This window comes from Pleurodeles waltl, chromosome 4_2, assembly GCF_031143425.1.
Source record: "Pleurodeles waltl isolate 20211129_DDA chromosome 4_2, aPleWal1.hap1.20221129, whole genome shotgun sequence".
In the NCBI taxonomy this organism is placed as follows: Eukaryota; Metazoa; Chordata; class Amphibia; order Caudata; family Salamandridae; genus Pleurodeles; species Pleurodeles waltl.
The window spans coordinates 741,870,093-741,892,693 of record NC_090443.1 but is presented as its reverse complement, the minus strand read 5'-3'; the positions used below and the strand labels follow the sequence as shown (position 1 = coordinate 741,892,693).

Below are 22,601 nucleotides of genomic sequence, written 5' to 3'. Positions count from 1 at the left end.
CCCTGCCCTTGGGGATAAGTAGGGCCTACCTTAGCAGTGACATATACAATAACAAGGAAGGTTTGGGCCTGGTAAAGAGGTGCACTTGCCGGGTCAAAATGGCAGTTTAAAGCTGAATCCACAGACTCTGCAGTTGCAAGCCAGAGACATGTTTAAAGTGCTACTGCAGGAGGTGGCACAATCTGCTCTGCAAGCTCACTTAATTTACAGGCCCTTGACACATGAAGGGACTTGTAAAGTAAATTAAATATGCAAATTGTGGTTTAGCCAGTGACAACATGTCCTAGGGTGCAGAGCAACTGCACTTCAGCATTGGTAAAGTGCACAGAAACCTAAAGCCAGCAAAGATAAGTCAGAAAAACAGGAGGTCAGGAGGCAATGAGTTGGGGGAAACCATGCCAATGATACCAGGTCTAACACTAATAAATAGCTCTGCTGGGAAATACCATGAAAGAAGGTTGTGGGCATACATCAGGCATGCACAGAGAAGAAAACACAAAGAAAAAAAAATTAAGTAGGTTAAAATGCACAGCCAGGATCACATAGTAAAATGGGTAGATAGGGAAAAGAAAGAACCAGAGGAGAAAGGAAGGATTTCTAGACTGAAGGAAACATGAAAGGATGAAATGGTGAAAGAATGATGGGATGTAAGTGTGAGAGGACCGATAGATGGATGGGTGAAAGGTTGGATGGAAGAGGCAAAGAAGAATGGACAGATGAGGAAGTAAATAGATGGTTAAGGGACAGAAGGATACATGAACATATTGATTGCTGGATGGGTTTAAAAAAATGCATATATACATGATGGATGGACAGAAAGAAAAATATATGATTGGACGGGGCAGTGTCTGGGTAGATGGAAAGGTGAAAGGATGGCCAGATGGATGGATGAATAGGTAAATTAAGGGTGCATAGATGGGTAAATGGATAGATAGATGGAAGGAGGGTGAAAGGAACTTTTCTAACAAGGGTCCCGTTTGTTGCTTTACATGCTCGATCTGCTAAGAGGTATGTTTCAAGTGGGGGATATTTTCATTTTTTCTGGACACTCCCTTGCCTCAAGAACATTTTTGTAGAAATTAGATCTAAAGTTATCAAAAACATACAAATTGATGTTGTGTTCTCAGTCCCTGGTGTGTCTTACACCCCTACCCCCAGCACATCAGCGGGAAACAGTGGTCAGCAATTGGCAACTTAGGCGATTCAACGCAAATACTTATATTTATAACTGAGTTCACGAACCAGGGCAGGTCCAGAAATAAAACCCACTATCAAAACCTCACCTCTGTAAGGGGCAGTACCTATGCAAGGAATGTGAGACTGCAGCACTGATACTCTGTCTGCGCCTTTGGGGATTTTGACATTAAACAATTCCGTGCTACCAAAGACAGGCTAAGAACAACTGGGAACACTTCAATATGGAATGAGCAATGATGAAAAAGGTAATTACCTCTCTCGTCCCTGTGCAACAAGGTGGTTGACATCGCTGCTAAGCCTTCGGTCTCCTCTGCTGTTACTTGTCTTTCCTTCAACTTCAGACAGCCAGGCCTGAAAAACAGGTGACACCCTGGTTTAATACACCTGGATGGTGGGTAGTGGATTGATAATATGTTCGTCTATATAGAACACTGCGATTGCGACGTCAGCTGAGAGCATGCACAACAAATGTGTCAAAGTACATACATATCAATTACTTTTTTCCTTGCTTTTAAATGTCCAAATCCAAATTTTAAAGTGGTCCACACACTGAATGATGTCACAATATGTTTGGTGACGCAAGCTGCCATTGTCAAACAAATGACAATTATAAAATGCCTATAGTCTGTGACTTCTAGTAATGCTGTACAAGTAAGAACTGTCTTAAGCACGGGACTTGCACTTTTAATTTACTTTTTTAAGACTTACAGCAACTACGAAAGGCTGGTAACTAACTATGCATTCTACTACGCAGGTATTCATATGGACACATTTAAAAAAATATATATTATAACCAGATAATTGCATTCTTCCTGCAGGAGAAGTTGAAAGTTTAAAAAAAAAAAACCCTTTTTAAGTTTTCAAGGTATACATGAATGTAAGACAAGTCATAATAGTCCTCGAAAGGAGTAATGGACAGTTGATTTGATTTGCGTACAATTTAGAGAATGGAACAAGACAAGTATATCTATTGGACAGACAGAGCAACAAGAAAGAGATAGCAAACAATGCCACGGCAGTCCCATAAGTAGTGGCTGGATGTGGTGCAGAGAGAGCGCATGTATGAGCCCCACCAAGTGTTCATGTTTTTCTGTGAGTTCGAGGGCGTGGTGTCTTTTGTGTGTAGGTAGTCCCTTATTGGCTGCCAAATGTCTTTGGGCCTAGACGAAGGAGGTTGGAGGGATACATATATTTCACTAGCATTGTTGCAATGGATGAGACTTCGCAGCCACTGTGTGACTGTAGGTGGGAGCCTGGCGCCCCAATGCAGCGCTAGCTCCCTTTTTGCCAATAGGCGTGCAACAGCAGTGAAACAACTCATACCTTTTGCAATATCCACCACATTTACTAAAAGTGCCATCAGTGGGTCAAAGTGGAAGGGCAGTGCCCAACATTGGTGAGAGTCATGCAATCATCACAATCCGGAAGCAGTTAATGTCTCTACATGTCCATGTCACATACGGGAAGTCAGCCATCTATCATGGCATTTGAGGCCTTTAGGGGATCGTGAGGGGGCTATACTTGTAGCACGAGGTGTAATGTAGGCCTTACAGAGGAACTTGAACTGAATAGGTTTGTGCCGGTGGCTAAATGACACTAATCTGGTTTGAGTCCAGCATGCCGACCATATCCTCTCGGGTAAGGGGCGTCCCAGGTCTGACTCCCAATCCACTCTTAGCCTCGCATTGGACACTGGCAGGATAGCGAGACATGCATGGAAAAGCTTGGTGGTGTGCCATGTCCCGGATTATGTAGTGATGACCAGAGTTAAGGGGGAGAAATCTGCTGGGGCCAATGGATACAAGGAGAACTGGGCACGGAGGGCGCTTTGGAGGCGGCGAAGCACAAAGTGTTCCAAGTAGTGTTAGTGAAACATTTATCCTCTGTTTGCGAGAAAACATGGCGTGGAGGTTTAGTGCCTGCATGGTACGCTGGACCAGTGTTTCCTGCATGATAGGGAGATAAGGGTTGTAGGCCAGGGTCAACAGGGATGAGTAGAGCAGATCACCTTGAAGATTAACAAGTTTACGCCATGCCCAGCTGGTTGTGGACAGTGTCTGAACGTCCCTGCGAATTTGGAGGATTCCGAGGGGTAGTAACACATGTAGCGGGACCGGGGTAGCGAGGTCTCGTTCCTGGAGTGCGTAAGGAATGCACACATCAGGATGGAACCAATGATATGAGAATTGTCATTGCGCCACCACATAATAGAGTTGGGATACCCCAAATCCACCGTACTCATATGGGAGGGTCAAAATTTCTCATCTGATGCAAGGATGTTTATCCACCCACACAAGCCTTATCAGCGGTCCACAGAGGGTGGTGAAAAAGGAATTCGCGAGTGGGATGGGGATATTGAAGAATAAATATAGGAATTGGGGCAGTACCACCATTTTGATTAGGGAAATGCAGCCTCCCATGGATAATGGGAGACCTATCCAGCGGTTCACCTGCAAAGTAATTTTTTCGATGGCCGGTCCATAGTTTATCCGTATGACTTGTTCTTCATCCAGGTGTATGTGGATGCCTAGATATTTAATTGAGTCACTGCACCACTTCAGGGAGTACCATCTTTGTGGTGGAGTGGCGAAGGGTGTAAGGGGGAAGAGTTCAGATTTTCCCCAGTTAAGATACAGCCCCGAAAACTCGCCAAACCAGACGACCTCATCCAATAATGGCTTGAGGTTGTCACTGTGTCGGTGTATGAATACCAAAATATAATCTGCGTATAGTGATGTCAAGAGTGGATCGCTGGTGAATTGCAGGCCTCTAAGGAAGGGTTTCTCCTGCAGATGGCCATCGCAATGATAAGAGTAAGGGCGACAGTGAACATCCCTGCCGGGTGGCCCGCTCAATGGTGAGAGGACACAATAGAGATCCGTTAAACCATATAGTGGCTACTGTTTGTGTATATAGTAGCATGATCAGGGATGTGAATCCCAGCAGGAATCAGAGTTTGCTGAATGTGGCGAGGAGGAAGGACCAATCTAGTGATTCAAATGCCTTCTCTCCGTACAGCAGTGTGATTGCTGAAGGTATTGTAGGAAACACTCTTAATACAGAGAAGATAGTGCGGAGATTGAGAGATGTGGAGCAGTGCGGAATAAAACCCGATTGAGCTGGGGATATAATTTGGTCCAGGAGGAAGAGGCGGTGGGTAGTAGTTTGGCTAGAATCTTACTGTCAAAATTGAGCAGGGAGAGGGGTCGGTAGGAGCCACACTGAAATGGGTCCTTATGAGCCTTGGGTAAGAGGGTGATCACCGCCTCTTGCAACGTTGGGGGTATCACCCCCGCTTCAAGGGCCTCCGCATACGGCAGCAGGTGTGGTGCCAGAATGTGTTCATACTTTTGATACAATACACCCGTAAACCCATTAAGTCCAGGGGCCAGAGACCCCTCCAAATCATCTATAGCTTGCACTATTTTCTCAACAGTAAAGGGGTCACTGAGGAATTGTTGCTGCACCGTGGTCAGACAGACCATCGCCATCTCGCAAAGGTATTGTTATGAGTTAGTGATGAGGAGGGTCGCGCTGTAGAGAGGCAAGTGTAGAAATTGAAGAAATCAGTCTGTACAGCAGTAGATCCCACTGCGCACATCCTCTCTCTGCAACTCTAATAGGAGCGTAGCCGATCGCAGTGGCCGCAACAGCCTTACCAGTGTGCGCGCTGGCCGCTCCCCCTCATCGTATTTACAGGCTTTGACCAGGTATTTGGTCTCACGCTTCGTGAGTTCATACAAGTGTAAAACACTCTTAGACACCATCTATCGTTGAGATGTGCTATCTTGGTCTGCCGCTGCACTATCTAGTTCTAACAGCTGTGCCTCCACCCATGCAAGGTTGTGTTGTATAGTCCACAAAACCCCAAAACTCTTTGCTGATCAGATACCTCTTAGATATGCTTTGAATGTCTTCCCATATGGTCGCTTAGGCTACTGAGCCATCATTTAAAGCAAAATATTTGGTGATAGCATTGCGAAGCTCGGAGCAGAACAGCGAGTCACGCAGCGCCATGTCTGAGAAGTGACATGGATGCTCCAAGTCCCCTCATATGGTATTACAAAGTGTTACCATCACTGGTGAATGGTCAGATAAAGTGTGAGGGAGATGTTTTATGGAGGGTAGCCATTGGACAATTGTTTTAGACAATACCAAGTAATCAATGAGGGTCCAGGTGCCATGAGGAGCTGAATGGAATGTGTAGGCCAAGGTGCCTGCACTGTGGAGTCTCCACAGATGTATTTATGTATATGTGTCACAGATGGTCAGCAGAACTCGGAGTGAATAGGGCTTAATGGTTGGTGTAGCGGCTGTAGTGTCAAGTGTGGGGTATAATACCATGTAGGACGTGACCGGCCTCAAAATGATATATATATGAGACTGCAGGATTTGGAAGAACTCAGGTAAGTCAACACTGGGAGCATACACATTCATCAACAGCACACTCTGCCCCGCCAACACCCCCACTCCCAGTTTGAACCTGCCCTCACCATCCACGTATGAGGCATTGAAGTGGAATGGAAGGTTCTTGTGTGACAGAATAGAATGCAGACGCCGCTGGAGTATGTGCTGTAGCTAGTAAAATAGCAGTGTGGCCCCTGGGTGGATGTGAAAGAATGGGTGGTGCCTGCAGGGAGGGCCGTCTCTTGCAGAAAGGCCACCTGTACATTATGTCTGGCCAGGTACGACAGAACCTGTTTGCCTTTCGTGGATTATTGAGGCCTCGTATGTTCCACGACATGAGGGCAATGTCGATCGTCTACCGACTATTGTGTATTTTGCTTGTTACTTGCATTTGGTTTTGTACCTCTGTAAACCATCTTGTTTGTGAAGTATTGGCACTGTGTTAAGGGTAATATTCTAAACCAAATAGCCCAACAAACATGTGGTTCCCTCCCCCGCCCAAACCTAGCGGTAAACTGCAAGGTGAATCCCATAAACTCCAAACAAACCACAATTTAGCTCCAACAATGTATAACTTGGCGTCAATTGTGCAGGCGAGGCAACGCCGTGGCAGTAATCCCCCATAAAGGCAACATTTGAATGCAGTAATCTGGAATAAGAATGGGCGTGCTAAGTAAGTTATGACAACAAGCAGAGCATATAAAACAACACTGCATATAGTGCCACTGCTTGAGGGAGCAGTGGCCTGAGAGATCAGTGTGCACTCTCAAAAAAGAAAATGGGGGTTAATCGACATCAGACCAGGGGGAAAGAGATCCATGCTTGAGGCAGAGTCCACATCTGGGGGAGTGTATTCTGGAGTTGCTCCCCTTGGGGACGAGCCATTTTTGCCCTGCTGCTTGCACAAAGCCAGGGCATCTGCAGAGGAGTCAAAGTACTGAGGTTTGCCATTTACATCAGCCCGCAGCCTGGCCTGGTAGAGCATGCAATAGCGAAGGCCCAGTTTACGAAGAGCGTTTTAGCATCTGCAAACTTCCTTCTGGAGTCCTGGACAGCAGGTGTAAAATCTGGGACTAGGGGAACAACTGTGCCCTGATAATTGAGTAAACCACAAAAGTTGATGTAAAGTTTTGGCGACCCAGCAGATCTGCAAGGAGCCCTTCCACAAACAGGTATAGGTGGCTGGTGTTTGTAGACTCTGCAATTCCAGAAATGCGTATGTTGTTATGGCGGCCTCTGGCTTCAAGGTCCTTGTTCTTCACCGCCACTGTCCTGAGCCTGGACTCCAATCTCTCCAGCCATTTTTCCATCTTGGCCACTCTATCCTCCAATCCAGGTATGAGCTCCTCTGTGCCCTACAGGCAGGTCTGCTGTCAATCAAGATGCTCCCCCATCTTGTCTAGTTTAGTGGTTAAAGTGTCAAATTGGGCATCAATGGTGCACAAGCCAGCACGCAGCTCTGCCATTATGGCCTCCACGCCTGCCATTTGTCCAGGCGCAAGGCCTCCAGCAGCACCCTCCTCCAAGGCACGTTTTTCTCAAAAGGGAGTTTGTGTTGTTTCAGGTCTCCATGTACCATGCCTGCGGTTGTGCCTCACCTCAAAGCTGCATGCTAAATAGTCGAATGGGGCACTAGTGGTAGGATAGCAAACCAGCTCAACCACTGCAGGACGGAAATAGACAGTGGCCATGTGGCCCAGCAGGCATAGCCGGGGAAGAAGATAATGTGCCCAATAAAGGGCGGGCTGAATTTCAAAGTCTAGTTGTGGGGGGTGGGGGGGGTGGGGGAGGGAATGAAGCTGGTATGACATGCAATTGCTTGGCCAAGTAGGAGCTCGTTACCGGTGTGTTGCATCCTTTTGCTCGGTGGCCCCAGGCACAGTCTGGTGCGTGCCAAAGGCCGCCACCACCCACCAGAATCCTCAACAATAGCAGGGAGAGTAGGAGCAGGAGTTCCCCTGTGAAGTGTATAATGGAGTCAGACCCAGGACGGGCAAGTAGTTCTCAGGATGGTTGCCCCTACCCCAGTCACCCCACCCAAGGAGTCGATGTTGGCTCAGCAGGTCACGGCAGCTTTACCTACCTTGCTGGTGCCCAGGTGGCCGCCTGTTTTCTCACAGGGTAGCAGCAAGCAAGCCCAGGTCGTGCACAGGTCCCCAGCTGCACAGTGTGGTTGTGTGGGCCCAGCCAGGCCATGTCGATGGGGGAATCTCACCTCCAGATTCCCCCATCCCCTCAGGGACATTTATGCTTGCAGGATTGGGAGGGCAGGAGAAAGGCAGGGGGAAAATATTGTAGTGTTCTGCAGGCAGCACTGCGCTGCCTGAACAGCTGCGCACTTCAGGCACCCCATCACCGCAGGGCCTCAGAGGTACACTGGCTGCGCACAGGACAGCCACAGTGAAAGTGCGGCACCCGTACAGAGTAGGAAGGTTGGTTCCACCCCCCCCCCCGCCTTGCTCCCCATCCCTTCAGGCCCACCGCACCTCATGCTCCACTAGTGTGCCACGTGTTGAGCACACATTCAGCCGGTTTTCAGGAGGCCACCGTCAGAGCTTCATTGCAGAGTGGCCACCTTGGTCGTCGGCATGGTCACACCCCGGAGTTGACAGATTTCTGAGGCTCACAAGCAATACCCATCTCCATCACGTGGCCCACCCCGAGATAGCAGAGACCCAGACAACTGTGTCCAAGGATTGGGTCCAGAAAGGTTTTTGAGCCTGGAGCTTGATGAGTGGGTTGACGGCACAGAGAAGCATACGGCCCTGGGTGTTGCAGACAAGAGTCCAGAAAGGTTTAGGGCTCTGGTGTTCGAGGAGTGAGAAGGGAATCCATAGGAGCGAGGAGAGGGTTCAGAAAAGCACAGGGCCCTGGTGTTCGATGAGTGAGGGGAGGGCTCAAAAGACTTTAGGGCCCCGTTCAAGGTTGTCTGAGAGGAGTAGCACAGGGGTCTGCTGCATTGCCTAGGAAAGACCGTCCAGCACAGGTGAGTTAGGGATGGAGACCAGGGAAGCCCTAATAGAGAATTATGGTCTGGAGGGCAGGAGATGCAGTTGAACTAAGAAGTGCCATTGAAACTAGCTTTCATACTGAATAGGGATATGAGTTGTATGGGTGCAAAAGGAGAGGTTGTTCTTGAGTCATGGCTTCCAGAAACGGTCACCTATGCTATAGTGTCAAAGTCTTAGGGACTGGGAAACAACTAGTCTCAGAGGCAGAATCTGAATGACCTTGGGGATCCACTTCCAGGTAGACAGCCAATCACAGTGGTCCGAGGTATTTGGTTTTGTGATCCATAACTTGCCCTGTCAGTAGGCAGTCAACCTGAGCAGGCTTTCTTGTCAGGAAGGCTGCAACACTAGGCCTTTCAAGCAAAGGTGGCAGGTCAGCAAGTCGTGAGAAAATCAGTCGTCCTTGGGTTACCAGCACTAATGGGGGCACAAGAACATGAAGATATGACAGTCCCAAAAGACTGGTTTTCCTCAGGCAGTTCCTGCAGGCTCCCAGGCCTGCTTCAAATTATGGCACCTTACTAGGCCTAGCAGACAGCAGCATCAGTTGCTGTCCTTCAGTCAGGGTTTTACCAGCAGGAAAATAGAGAGAAATCTTTGCAGCAAGCAACTTTCTTTCCCCACAGATGACATTCAGTAGGGTTGGTCCAGTGCAGAACTGGAGTGCATGGATGCCTATGCAATTTAATATAACTGTAGGAAAGGAATCCAGTGTCAGTGATGGGGGACTAGCCTCAGCCAAGCCAGCCTTCCCGAAGCCAGACATAAGATGACAGTGAATCCCAAAGGTATATAGTCCATAGATGACAGAGTAAAGGCAGTTCCCCAATGGCCCCTGCCTAAGGCCCTCCTACGTTCCCCTTTACTAAAATGTCAAGCTAGGAAATGTTTGGACATATGTTTGGAAATATTAATAAAGTACTTCCTATTCTTGTTCCATTGGCTGGTTTAAGGACCCCTCAAGCAGCCCTTGGTCACAACTCTATGACCATCACCAGAGTCTAGTGGTCTGTTTTATGCACCCCTGTGAGCTCCGCACCTGTCGGTCATGATGCTCTCCTAGTGCCCCACGTGCAGGGTTGAGATAACCTGGAGAATAGTCTTGATGGATACCATGCTCCCCTCTGATCTGCTCAGTGGGCACCAGCAGTAAGCCGTCCCCCGCCTGGAGTTGCAACCTACTTTGTTCCCAAAAGAATAGGTCATGGGACACTTTGGGGGTTGCTCCGCTGGGATTGACAGTTTTGAAGTTGGGGTTTGTTTCTGTTTTTCCACTGTATGTTTTAAATGATTAGAGCCATTTCCAGTAATGTGTGGGTTGTGTTGCTTTGCACGTAATAGAAATAGTCGTTTGGCAGCCCACATAAACACCATGTTAAAATGACTTCAGACATGATCCTGGTCATCAACATACGCAAATATTATGAACCGGATTTGTCAGCCATGATTCAATTCAAGAAAAAGTGAGTTTAAAAAAACATGAGGGGTATCCTATTTACTTGTTAAGAGTTGAAGTAGTTTGAAATGGTGTTTTTAGCACTGTTTGTCTAACATTGGCTTGTTGTCAAGATAACACATCCGTAGAGTAATACTTTGTGAATGTTTGTGGTGTGGATCATGTGACTGCTTTGCATAAATCTGACATTGGTATATTTCCTAATAATGCCATAGAGGCACCCTTTCTCATAGTGGAATGTGCTTTGGAGTTAATAGCTGCCTTTTTGCTTTAAGGTAGCATGTTTGAATACATTGTACAATCCATCTGGCTAATCCTTGTTTTGAAATGGGATTACCTTTATGGTTGTTGAAAAGCAACAAAACGTTGTTTAGTTTTCCTATAGTCCTTTGTTCTGTCCACATAATACATTAGAGCTCTTTTAAGATCAGGAGTGTGTAGAGCTCTTTTAGCAGTAGAGTCTGGCTGTGGAAAGAAGACCGTCAATTCCACTGACTGATTAATGTGAAAAGGTAAAACCACTTCAGGCAAAAATGTTGGATTTGTCCTAAGTACTACTTTTTGTTTGTATTTGGAAGAAAGGTTCTTCTTCAGTAAATGCCTGAATTTCACTTACTCTTCTCAAGGAAGAAATTGCTACTAAGAAAGCAACCTTCAAAGTTAGAAAATGAATAGTGCAAGAGTGCATGGGTTCGAATGGGGACCCATAAATCTTGAGCACAATATTAAGATTCCATGCTGGAACTGGTGGAGTTTGAGTCCTTTCAGAAATGCTTTTATGACAGGAACTCTAAACAGAGAGATATGTTGTATGTTTTGTAGGAAGGCTGATATGGCTGTTAGATGAATCTTAATAGAGGAAAAGGCAAGATTTGCTTTTTGTAAATAAAGCCAATAACACACTATCTTGTACTGATGCTTTAAGTGGATTTATATTTTTAGGTTGACAATAGTAAACAAACAGTTTCCATTTATTTGCATAACATTGTCTAGTTGTTGGTTTACATGCTTGTTTTAGAATGTTCACACATTCTAATGGAAGCTGTAGGTATCCAAATTCTATGACTTCAGGTGCCAAATAGCTAAGTTGCGCACACTGGGATTGGGATGCCTGATTTGACCTCGGTTCTGAATGATAGGGTCTGGTCTGTTTAGAAGTTTGTGATGTGGTACTACTGACAGATCTAGGAGTGTTGTGTACCAGTGTTGGCGTGCCCACATGGGAGCTATGAGTATCATAGTGAGGGAAGTTTGACGTATTTTGTTGACCAGAAACGGAACGGGAGAAGGGGAAAAGCGTAAGCAAATATGCCTGACCGACTGATCCATAGAGCATTGCCCCTGGACTGAGGGTGTGGGTTTCTGGATGCAAAGTTTTGGCATTTTGCATTTTCGCTTGTTGCGAAAAGGTCTATGTTTGGTGTTCCCCACATTTGAAAGTAATATTGAACTACCTGTGGGTGAATCTCCCATTCGTGCATTTGTTGCTGCATCCTGCTTAGAAGGTCCGCTAGCTGGTTGTGTATTCCCAGGAAGTATTGCGCTAGCAGATGAATGTGATTGTGAATTGTCTATTTCCATATTGAGCTAGAAGGGACAATTGGGATGAGTGTCCCCCCGCTGTTTTTCCAGATAATACATTGCTGTCATGTTGTATGTTCTTATCAAGACTGTTTTGTGTATTATCTGAGGTTGAAATGCTTTGATGGCTAAGAACACAGCTAATAATTCCAAGTGGTTTATGTGGTAAGTTTTTTGTATTTAGTCCCATTCCCCGTGTAACGTTAAGATTGTTGAGATGGGCTCCCCAAACTGTCATTCAGGCATCTGTTGTGATTACAGACTGTGGCACTGGGTCTTGAAACCGCCACCCCTTTGTTAAGTTATTGCGATTCCACCACTGCAGAGATTTGTAAGTTTGGCGGTCTAACAACACTAGATCCTAGTGCCAGAGACCATTGTTGAGACACTGTTTCAGTGGTCTCATGTTTAGCCTCACATTTGGTACTATTGCTATGCATGATGCCATCATTCCCAATAGTCTCATGACAAATCTTACTGTGTATGTTTGATTGACCTGCATTTGTGATATGAGGTATTGAAAAGCCTGTATCCGTTGTGGATTTGGGTAGACTAACGCTGAATGAGTATTGAGAATTGCACCTAGATAAGGTTGAATTTGTGCTTGCTGAAGATGAGATTTCTGGTAATTGATTGTGAACCCTAATATGTGTAGGGTATCTATTGAGTATTGTGTGTGTTGTTGCCATTTTAGAATGGTGCTGGATTATATTAACCGATCGTCTAGATAAGGTAAGACATGTATGTGGTGTCTGAGGTATGCCGCTACTACAACTAGACATTCTGTGAACACTCTTGGTGCTGCTGTTACTCCAAAGGGTAGTACTTTGAATTGGTAGTGTTTGCCTGATATTATGAACCTTAAATACTTGCGGTGAGCTGGATGAATGGGAATGTGTAAGTAAGCATCCTTTCGATTTAACGTAGTCATGTAATCTTGTTTTTGTAGCAGGGGAATGACGTCTTGTAGAGTGACCATGTGAAAATGTTCTGACAGACCCATTCTCAAACTCGGACGTCTAAATCTATATATCGTGAGAGTACCATACTTCTTTGGTATAAAGAAGTATAGCGAGTATACTCCTGTCCCTTGCTGTGAGATGGGAACTATTTCTATTGCCCCCTTGAGTAACAGAAATTGTACCTCTTGTTTTAGTAGAATAGTGTGTTCTGGAGTTGCATCTCATTCCAATGTGCCCTGTCGTATATTGCCAACAGGGCCTGGGAATTGGCAATACGCCATTGGTTGGCTGCTTGTGTTGCCACCCTTTTGCCCGCAGCATCAAAGTTTCTGCTTTCTTTGTCAGAGGGTGGAGTATCCCTGAAGACTGACTATTGGCCCACTTTCTGACTGCACTGATCGCAATAGAATCTGGTGGTAATTTCTGTGTGATGTACATTGGATCTGTTGGTGCAGGTGTATATTTTTGGTCAATCTTTGGTGTTAGAACCCTAGCTTTAACTGGTTCTTTAAATATTTCCTCTGCGTGCCTAAGCATACCAGGAAGCATTGGTAGACACTGGTATTGCTTATGAGTTGAGAATAGTGTATTAAAAAGAAAATCATTTTCTAAAGGTTCTGCATGCATTTGTACTCCCATGGTATGCAGCTGCCCTAGATATGACTTGGTTATAAACAGTACTATCCTCTGGTGGGGATGGTTTAGTAGGGTAGAGATCTGGATCATTAGATGGTATAGGATCTGAGTAGTACATGTCCCATGGGTCTACAGTGTCTCCTTGTGCGTAAGTATGAGGTGGTGGTGTGAGAGGTTGTGGTGAAAAAGAAAGCTGCGATGAATGGGGTGGAGAAAGCTGAATATGTTTTGGCTTTTCCTTCTGTTTGAAATTTTTTGCCAGTGGTGGGGCAGCATGAAGAGTCTCTTGAAATGCTAGCTTTCTTTTAGTCTGTGGAGGCGGAGAAGTAATAATTTTTACAGTCTCTTTTTGGATTTATATTCTTCTCTGCTTGCTGTCCATAACCTCTAAAACAGGGGGTATGTCCGATTCCTCCATTTGATGTTCAGAGGTATGTTTTGTGACCTTAGAGGAATGTTCAGTCAATGTTTTGGGCACCTGCTTCATTCAAGCCAAAAGTTGTGTTTCCTCTGTATAGGATGATGTTTTCAGCACCAAAGTCGGACCGAGGTGTTTCGGTTCCAAAGCTGTTGTCCGAGGTTTCGGCTCTGAAGCAGAGCGTACTCTATTCGGGTCAGATGATTGTGGGCGTTAGGTCGGTTCAGAGGTTGGGGTTTGAATTTTTCGGCTCGACCGACACCAAAACAGGCGTGGTAACTGTAGGAGGCTGGACTGGCTTGTAGTGAGTACCAAGGGGTACTTGCACCTTGCACCAGGCCCAGTTATCCCTTATTAGTGTATAGGGTGTCTAGCAGCTTAGGCTGATAGATAATGGTAGCTTAGCAGAGCAGCTTAGGCTGAACTAGGAGACGTGTGAAGCTACTACAGTACCACAAGTGTCACTTGCACAATATTATAAGAAAACACAATACACAGTTATACTAAAAATAAAGGTACTTTATTTTTATGACAATATGCCAAAGTATCTTAGAGTGTACCCTCAGTGAGAGGATAGGAAATATACACAAGATATATATACACAATATATATATACACAATAGCAAAAATATGCAGTATGGTCTTAGAAAACAGTGCAAACAATGTATAGTTACAATAGGAAGCAATGGGGAAACATAGGGATAGGGGCAACACAAACCATATACTCCAAAAGTGGAATGCGAACCACGAATGGACCCCAAACCTATGTGACCTGGTAGAGGGTCGCTGGGACTATTAGAAAATAGTGAGAGTTAGAAAAATAACCCTCCCCAAAACCCTGAAAAATGAGTGCAAAGTGCACTAAAGTTCCCCTAAGGACAAAGAAGTCGTGTTAGAGGAATAATGCAGGAAAGACACAAACCAACAATGCAACAACTGTGGATTTCCAATCTAGGGTACCTGTGGAACAAGGGGACCAAGTCCAAAAGTCACAAGCAAGTCGGAGATGGGCAGATGCCCAGGAAATGCCAGCTGCGGGTGCAAAGAAGCTTCTACTGGACAGAAGAAGCTGCGGTTTCTGCAGGAACGAAAAGGGCTAGAGACTTCCCCTTTGGTGGAAGGATCCCTCTCGCCGTGGAGAGTCGTGCAGAAGTGTTTTCCCGCCGAAAGAACGCCAACAAGCCTTGCTAGCTGCAAATCGTGCGGTTCGCGTTTTTGGACGCTGCTGTGGCCCTGGAGGGACCAGGAGGTCGCAAATTGGACCAGGAGAGAGAGGGGACGTCGAGCAAGACAAGGAGCCCTCTCAGCAGCAGGTAGCACCCGGAGAAGTGCCATAAACAGGCACTACGAGGATGCGTGAAACGGTGCTCACCCGAAGTCGCACAAAGAAGTCCCACGTCGCCGGAGAACAACTTAGGAGGTCGTGCAATGCAGGTTAGAGTGCCGTGGACCCAGGCTGGACTGTGCACAAAGGATTTCCGCTGGAAGTGCACGGAGGCCGGAGTAGCTGCAAAAGTCGCGGTTCCCAGCAATGCAGTCTAGCGAGGTGAGGCAAGGACTTACCTCCACCAAACTTGGACTGAAGAGTCACTGGACTGTGGGAGCCACTTGGACAGAGTTGCTGGATTCGAGGGACCTCGCTCGTCGTGCTGAGAGGAGACCCAAGGGACCGGTAATGCAGCTTTTTGGTGCCTGCTGTTGCAGGGGGAAGATTCCGTCGACCCACGGGAGATTTCTTCGGAGCTTCTGGTGCAGAGAGGAGGCAGACTACCCCCACAGCATGCACAAGCAGGAAAACAGTCGAGAAGGCGGCAGATTCAGCGTTACAGAGTTGCAGTAGTCGTCTTTTCTACTATGTTGCAGTTTTGCAGGCTTCCAGCGCGGTCAGCAGTCGATTCCTTGGCAGAAGGTGAAGAGAGAGATGCAGAGGAACTCGGCTGAGCTCTTGCATTCGTTATCTAAAGTTTCCCCAAAGACAGAGACCCTAAATAGCCAGAAAAGAGGGTTTGGCTACTTAGGAGAGAGGATAGGCTAGCAACACCTGAAGGAGCCTATCACAAGGAGTCTCTGACGTCAGCTGGTGGCACTGGCCACTCAGAGCAGTCCAGTGTGCCAGCAGCACCTCTGTTTCCAAGATGGCAGAGGTCTGGAGCACACTGGAGGAGCTCTGGACACCTCCCAGGGGAGGTGCAGGTCAGGGGAGTGGTCACTCCCCTTTCCTTTGTCCAGTTTCGCGCCAGAGCAGGGCTAAGGGGTCCCCTGAACCGGTGTAGACTGGCTTATGCAGAATTGGGCACATCTGTGCCCAACAAAGCATTTCCAGAGGCTGGGGGAGGCTACTCCTCCCCTGCCTTCACACCATTTTCCAAAGGGAGAGGGTGTCACACCCTCTCTCAGAGGACGTTCTTTGTTCTGCCATCCTGGGCCAGGCCTGGCTGGACCCCAGGAGGGCAGATGCCTGTCTGAGGGGTTGGCAGCAGCAGCAGCTGCAGTGAAACCCCAGGAAGGGCAGTTTGGCAGTACCAGGGTCTGTGCTACAGACCACTGGGATCATGGGATTGTGCCAACTATGCCAGGATGGCATAGAGGGGGCAATTCCATGATCATAGACATGTTACATGGCCATATTCGGAGTTACCATTGTGAAGCTACATATAGGTAGTGACCTATATGTAGTGCACGCGTGTAATGGTGTCCCCGCACTCACAAAGTTCAGGGAATTGGCTCTGAACAATGTGGGGGCACCTTGGCTAGTGCCAGGGTGCCCTCACACTAAGTAACTTTGCACCTAACCTTTACCAGGTAAATGTTAGACATATAGGTGACTCATAAGTTACTTAAGTGCAGTGTAAAATGGCTGTGAAATAACGTGGACGTTATTTCACTCAGGCTGCAGTGGCAGGCCTGTGTAAGAATTGTCAGAGCTCCCTATGAGTGGCAAAAGAAATGCTGCAGCCCATAGGGATCTCCTGGAACCCCAATACCCTGGGTACCTCAGTACCATATACTAGGGAATTATAAGGGTGTTCCAGTAAGCCAATGTAAATTGGTAAAAATGGTCACTAGCCTGTTAGTGACAATTTGGAAAGAAATGAGAGAGCATAACCACTGAGGTTCTGATTAGCAGAGCCTCAGTGAGACAGTTCGTCACTACACAGGTAACACATTCAGGCACACTTATGAGCACTGGGGCCCTGGGTTACCAGGGTCCCAGTGACACATACAACTAAAACAACATATATACAGTGAAAAATGGGGGTAACATGCCAGGCAAGATGGTACTTTCCTACAGTAACCTGCTGGAGTGTTTTGACCTTTTTTCTGCGCCGAACCCAAGGGTCGTTCGACGATTAGTCTTTTTCGTGTGGAACAATGGCTTGACAGCAGTGATGCACCCAAGGCCTTGCCTGATTGTTTTTTTTTTTAAAGTGGGTGTTGGGGCAGGTGTACTCACATACTGCGCCGCTGCTATCGGTTGGCTGTCGTCATCTGAATCTTGCTCGGAGTCTGGGATCGAAACTGCCGTCTGTGCCTGATCCTCTTCGAGGCTGTCGATGGTGGACTGTGTGTGCTTGGATGCCATCTCCAGCCTTCATACACTTCGATCGCGCAGTGTTTTCTTTGATAAAAAAGACAGACATGCCTCACAGCTTTCCTCACAATGTTCTGGAGAAAGGCAGAGATTAAAGACCAAGTGCTTGTCGATATAAGGAAATTAAGCGCTGCACCAAGGAGAGCATCGGAATGGAGTCTGATCAATCAGGCTATGACGCAGTAGGCCCGAACAGGCCCAAGGAGGGCGCGAGCGATTGAAAGGGCATTTCCTTGATCCCGACAGTACTATCGGACCGAGTGCAGAAGAAACCACGTTTGAAACAATACCGACGTTATGAGAAAAGTTTCAGATAATAGAGTTTCCGAATCTAAAGTCCTGGAGCGAGAGGGAACGCGTCCAAACCAGACGGCGGAAAGAAAATAATCTAACAAAGGAGTCGATGTCCATGCGCACTATCACCGAGAGGAAAAGTCACTCAATCCCGTGACTCGAAAAAAGACTTCTTTTTTTAAAAACGACTTGTAACACTTCAAGCCCAACACTAGATGGCAAGATAAATGTCACTTACCCAGTGTACATCTGTTCGTGGCATTAGTCGCTGCAGATTCACATGCTGTGCACATCCCGCCATCTGGTGTTGGGCTCTGAGTGTTACAAGTTGTTTTTCTTCGAAGAAGTCTTTTCGAGTCACGAGACCGAGGGACTCCTCCCATTTCAACTCCATTGCGCATGGGCGTCGACTCCATCTTAGATTGTTTTCCCCGCAGAGGGTGAGGTAGGAGTTGTGTATGCTAGTAATAGTGCTCATGCAATGAGTGAATGCGTCTGTACATAATGAAGTTTAAAGTAATATATTTACAAATGTACAAATGTTTAAGATCTACTTCTGAACGGCTATAGGCTCCCGGGGAGGCGGGTGGGCGCATGTGAATCTGCAGCGACTAATGCCACGAACAGATGTACACTGGGTAAGTGACATTTTCCGTTCGATGGCATGTGTAGCTGCAGATACACATGCTGTGCATAGACTAATAAGCAGTTATCTCCCCAAAAGCGGTGGTTCAGCCTGTAGGAGTTGAAGTAGTTTGAAATAATGTTCTTAGTACAGCTTGACCTACTGTTGCTTGTTGTGCAGTTAACACATCTACACAGTAGTGCTTGGTAAATGTATGAGGCGTAGACCATGTTGCTGCCTTACATATTTCGTTCATTGGAATATTTCCTAGAAAGGCCATGGTAGCACCTTTCTTTCTGGTTGAGTGTGCCTTTGGTGTAATAGGCAGTTCTCTTTTAGCTTTAAGATAGCAGGTTTGAATGCACTTAACTATCCATCTAGCAATGCCTTGTTTTGAAATTGGATTTCCTGTATGAGGTTTTTGAAAGGCGATAAATAGTTGTTTTATCTTTCGAATTAGTTTTGTTCTGTCAATGTAGTACATTAGTGCTCTTTTGATGTCTAATGTATGTAGTGCTCTTTCAGCTACAGAATCTGGCTGTGGGAAGAACACTGGTAATTCTACTGTTTTATTCAAGTGGAACAGTGAGATTACTTTTGGTAAAAATTTAGGATTGGTCCGTAGAACAACTTTATTTTTGTGTATTTGAATAAATGGTTCTTGAATGGTAAATGCTTGTATTTCACTTACTCTTCTTAGAGATGTGATGGCAATTAAAAATGCAACTTTCCACGTTAAGTATTGCATTTCACAAGAGTGCATGGTCTCAAAAGGTGGACCCATGAGTTGTGTTAAGACAATGTTGAGGTTCCATGAAGGAACCGGTGGTGTTCTTGGTGGTATAATTCTCTTTAGGCCTTCTATAAACGCTTTTATGACTGGTATCCTAAATAATGAGGTTGAGTGCGTAATTTGCAGGTAAGCTGAAATTGCCGTAAGATGTATTTTAATGGAAGAGAAAGCTAGTTTAGATTTCTGCAAATGTAGTAAGTATCCTACTATCTCTTTTGCAGATGCGTGTAAAGGTTGAATTTGATTATTATGGCAGTAATAAACAAATCTTTTCCACTTATTTGCATAACAGTGTCTAGTGGTAGGTTTTCTAGCCTGTTTTATGACCTCCATACATTCCTGTGTGAGGTTTAAGTGCCCGAATTCTAGGATTTCAGGAGCCAAATTGCTAGATTCAGCGATGCTGGATTTGGATGTCTGATCTGTTGTTTGTGTTGTGTTAACAGATCTGGTCTGTTTGGCAGTTTGATATGAGGTACTACTGAAAGGTCTAGTAGTGTTGTGTACCGAGGTTGTCTTGCCCATGTTGGTGCTATTAGTATGAGTTTGAGTTTGTTTTGACTCAACCTGTTTACTAGATATGGAAGAAGTGGGAGAGGGGGAAAAGCGTACGCAAATATCCCTGACCAGTTCATCCAGAGTGCATTGCTCTGAGACTGATGTTGTGGGTACCTGGATGCGAAGTTTTGGCATTTTGAGTTTTCTTTTGTTGCAAATAGATCTATTTGTGGCGTTCCCCACATTTTGAAGTAAGTGTTCAGTATTTGGGGGTGAATTTCCCATTCGTGGATTTGTTGGTGATCCCGAGAGAGATTGTCTGCTAACTGATTCTGAATCCCTGGAATAAATTGTGCTATTAGGCGAATGTGGTTGTGAATCGCCCAATGCCATATTTTTTGTGTTAGGAGACACAACTGTGTCGAGTGTGTTCCTCCCTGTTTGTTTAGGTAATACATTGTTGTCATGTTGTCTGTTTTGACAAGAGTGTATTTGTGGGTTATTATGGGTTGAAATGCTTTCAGAGCTAGAAAAACCGCTAACAGTTCTAAGTGGTTTATATGAAACTGTTTTTGCTGAATGTCCCATTGTCCTTGGATGCTGTGCTCCCCACCCTGTCATGGATGCATCTGTCGTTATTACGTACTGTGGCACTGGGTCTTGAAAAGGCCGCCCTTGGTTTAAATTTATACTGTTCCACCATTGAAGCGAGATGTATGTTTGGCGGTCTATCAACACCAGATCTAGAAGTTGACCCTGTGCCTGTGACCACTGTGATGCTAGGCACTGTTGTAAGGGCCGCATGTGCAACCTTGCGTTTGGGACAATGGCTATGCATGAGGACATCATGCCTAGGAGTTTCATTACTAATTTGACCTGTATCTTTTGGTTTGGATACATGGCTTGTATGACATTTTGGAATGTTTGGACTCTTTGTGGACTTGGAGTGGCAATTCCTTTTACTGTGTTGATTGTTGCTCCTAGGTATTGCTGTGTTTGACACAGCAAAAGGTGTGACTTTGAGTAATTGATTGAGAAACCTAGTTTGTGTAGGGTTTCTATGACGTAATTTGTGTGTTGTGAACACTGTTTTTGCGTGTTGGTTTTGATTAACCAATCGTCTAGGTACGGGAACACATGTATTTGCTGCCTTCTGATATGTGCAGCTACTACTGCTAGACATTTTGTAAAAACTCTTGGCGCAGTTGTTATTCCGAATGGCAACACTTTGAATTGGTAATGTATCCCTTGGAATACAAACCTTAGGTACTTCCTGTGTGAAGGATGTATTGGTATATGGAAATATGCATCCTTTAGATCCAGTGTTGTCATGTAGTCTTGTTGTTTGAGCAGTGGGATTACTTCTTGTAATGTAACCATGTGAAAATGGTCTGATTTGATGTATGTATTTAATATTCTGAGATCTAGTATAGGTCTTAGAGTTTTGTCTTTTTTGGGTATCAGAAAGTACAGTGAGTAAACTCCTGTGTTTAGTTCTTGTTTTGGTACTAATTCTATTGCTTCTTTTTGGAGCAATGCTTGAACTTCTAATCCTAGAAGATTTATATGTTGTTTCGACATACTGTGTGTTTTCGGTGGGACTGTTGGAGGGAATTCGCGAAATTCTATGCAATAACCATGCTGGATAATTGCTAGTACCCAAGAATCTGTTGTTATCTCCTCCCAATGTTTGTAAAATTGGCTTAATCTTCCCCCCACAGGTGTTATGTGATGGGGATGTGTGACTTGTGAGTCACTGCTTATTTTGAGGACTTTTGGGGCTTTGGAATTTTCCTCTACTTCTTTGGAATTGTCCCCCTCTATATTGCCCCTGAAAACTTCCCCGCTGATATTGGCTTTGGTAAGTGGGCCTTGTTTGTGATGTTGTGGTTTCTGTAGCTTGTCCTCGAAACCCTCCCCTAAAAGGTGTTTTGCGAAAGGTGCCTCTGCTCTGCGGGGAGTAGAGTGCGCCCATGGCTTTTGCCGTATCAGTGTCTTTCTTGAGTTTCTCAATAGCAGTGTCGACTTCCGGCCCAAAACAACTGCTGTTCATTAAATGGCATATTTAGCACGGCTTGTTGAATTTCCGGCTTGAAACCTGACGTGCGGAGCCATGCGTGCCTTCTTATTGTTATTGCAGTATTTACTGTCCTTGCAGCCGTATCTGCTGCATCCATTGAAGACCGTATCTGATTATTAGAGATACTTTGTCCTTCTTCCACCACTTGTTGTGCTCTTTTTTTGGAACTCCTTCGGTAAGTGTTCTATCAAATGTTGCATCTTATCCCAGTGAGCTCTGTCATATCTTGCCAAAAGCGCTTGTGAATTGGCAATGCGCCATTAGTTTGCTGCTTGTGCTGCAACCCTTTTGCCCGCAGCATCAAATTTGCGACTCTCTTTGTCTGGAGGTGGTGCGTCTCCCGAGGTATGAGAGTTTGCTCTCTTACGAGCTGCCCCGACAACTACTGAGTCTGGAGTTAACTGCGTTGTAATATAAACAGGATCTGTTGGCGGTGGCTTGTACTTTTTCTCCACCCTTGGAGTTATGGCTCGGCCTTTAACAGGATCCTGAAAGATTTGTTTTGAATGTTTTAGCATTCCTGGGAGCATAGGTAGTCTTTGGTACTGGCTATGAGTGGAGGTTAGCGTGTTAAACAAGAAGTCATCCTCAATTGGTTCTGAATGCAAGGTGACGTTCTGGAAAGCAGCTGCCCTTGCGATCACCTGTGTGTAAGATGTACTGTCCTCAGGAGGGGACGGTCTGGTAGGGTACGAGTCTGGGCTGTTGTCCAATACTGGAGCATCGTAAAGGTCCCATGTATCGGGATCATCTTGACTCATGGCAGTATGAGTCGGGGAGTGCATCAGTGGAGGAGTTGCTACTGGTGATGTGTGCACTGATGGTGGTGGAGAAGGTGGTGGAGTTGTTTTCTTTGCCACCTTTGCCTGTGACTCCTTGTCCTTTTCGTGAAAGGAAAGTTTTCTTTTTGTTTTAATAGGAGGAAGAGTGGTTATCTTCCCTGTGTCTTGATGAATGTGGAGCCTCCTTTGAGTATAGTCTGGCTCTACAGCTTGAAGTTCCTCTCCAAATCTATGTTTTTTCATTTGTGAGGCTAATCCTTGTTCCTCTG

General features: G+C 45.8%; 1 protein-coding gene across 2 annotated transcripts in view; it reads right to left on the bottom strand.

Moving 5' to 3' along the window:
* FNBP1L (formin binding protein 1 like) overlaps positions 1-22,601 on the bottom strand; it is a 445,620-nt gene that overhangs the window by 43,238 nt on the left and 379,781 nt on the right. For both annotated transcript variants that reach the window (XM_069232381.1, XM_069232380.1), the window contains exon 12: positions 1,451-1,548. In XM_069232381.1, the coding sequence (XP_069088482.1) occupies positions 1,451-1,548 (98 nt within the window). The remainder of the gene's footprint in view (positions 1-1,450; positions 1,549-22,601) is intronic.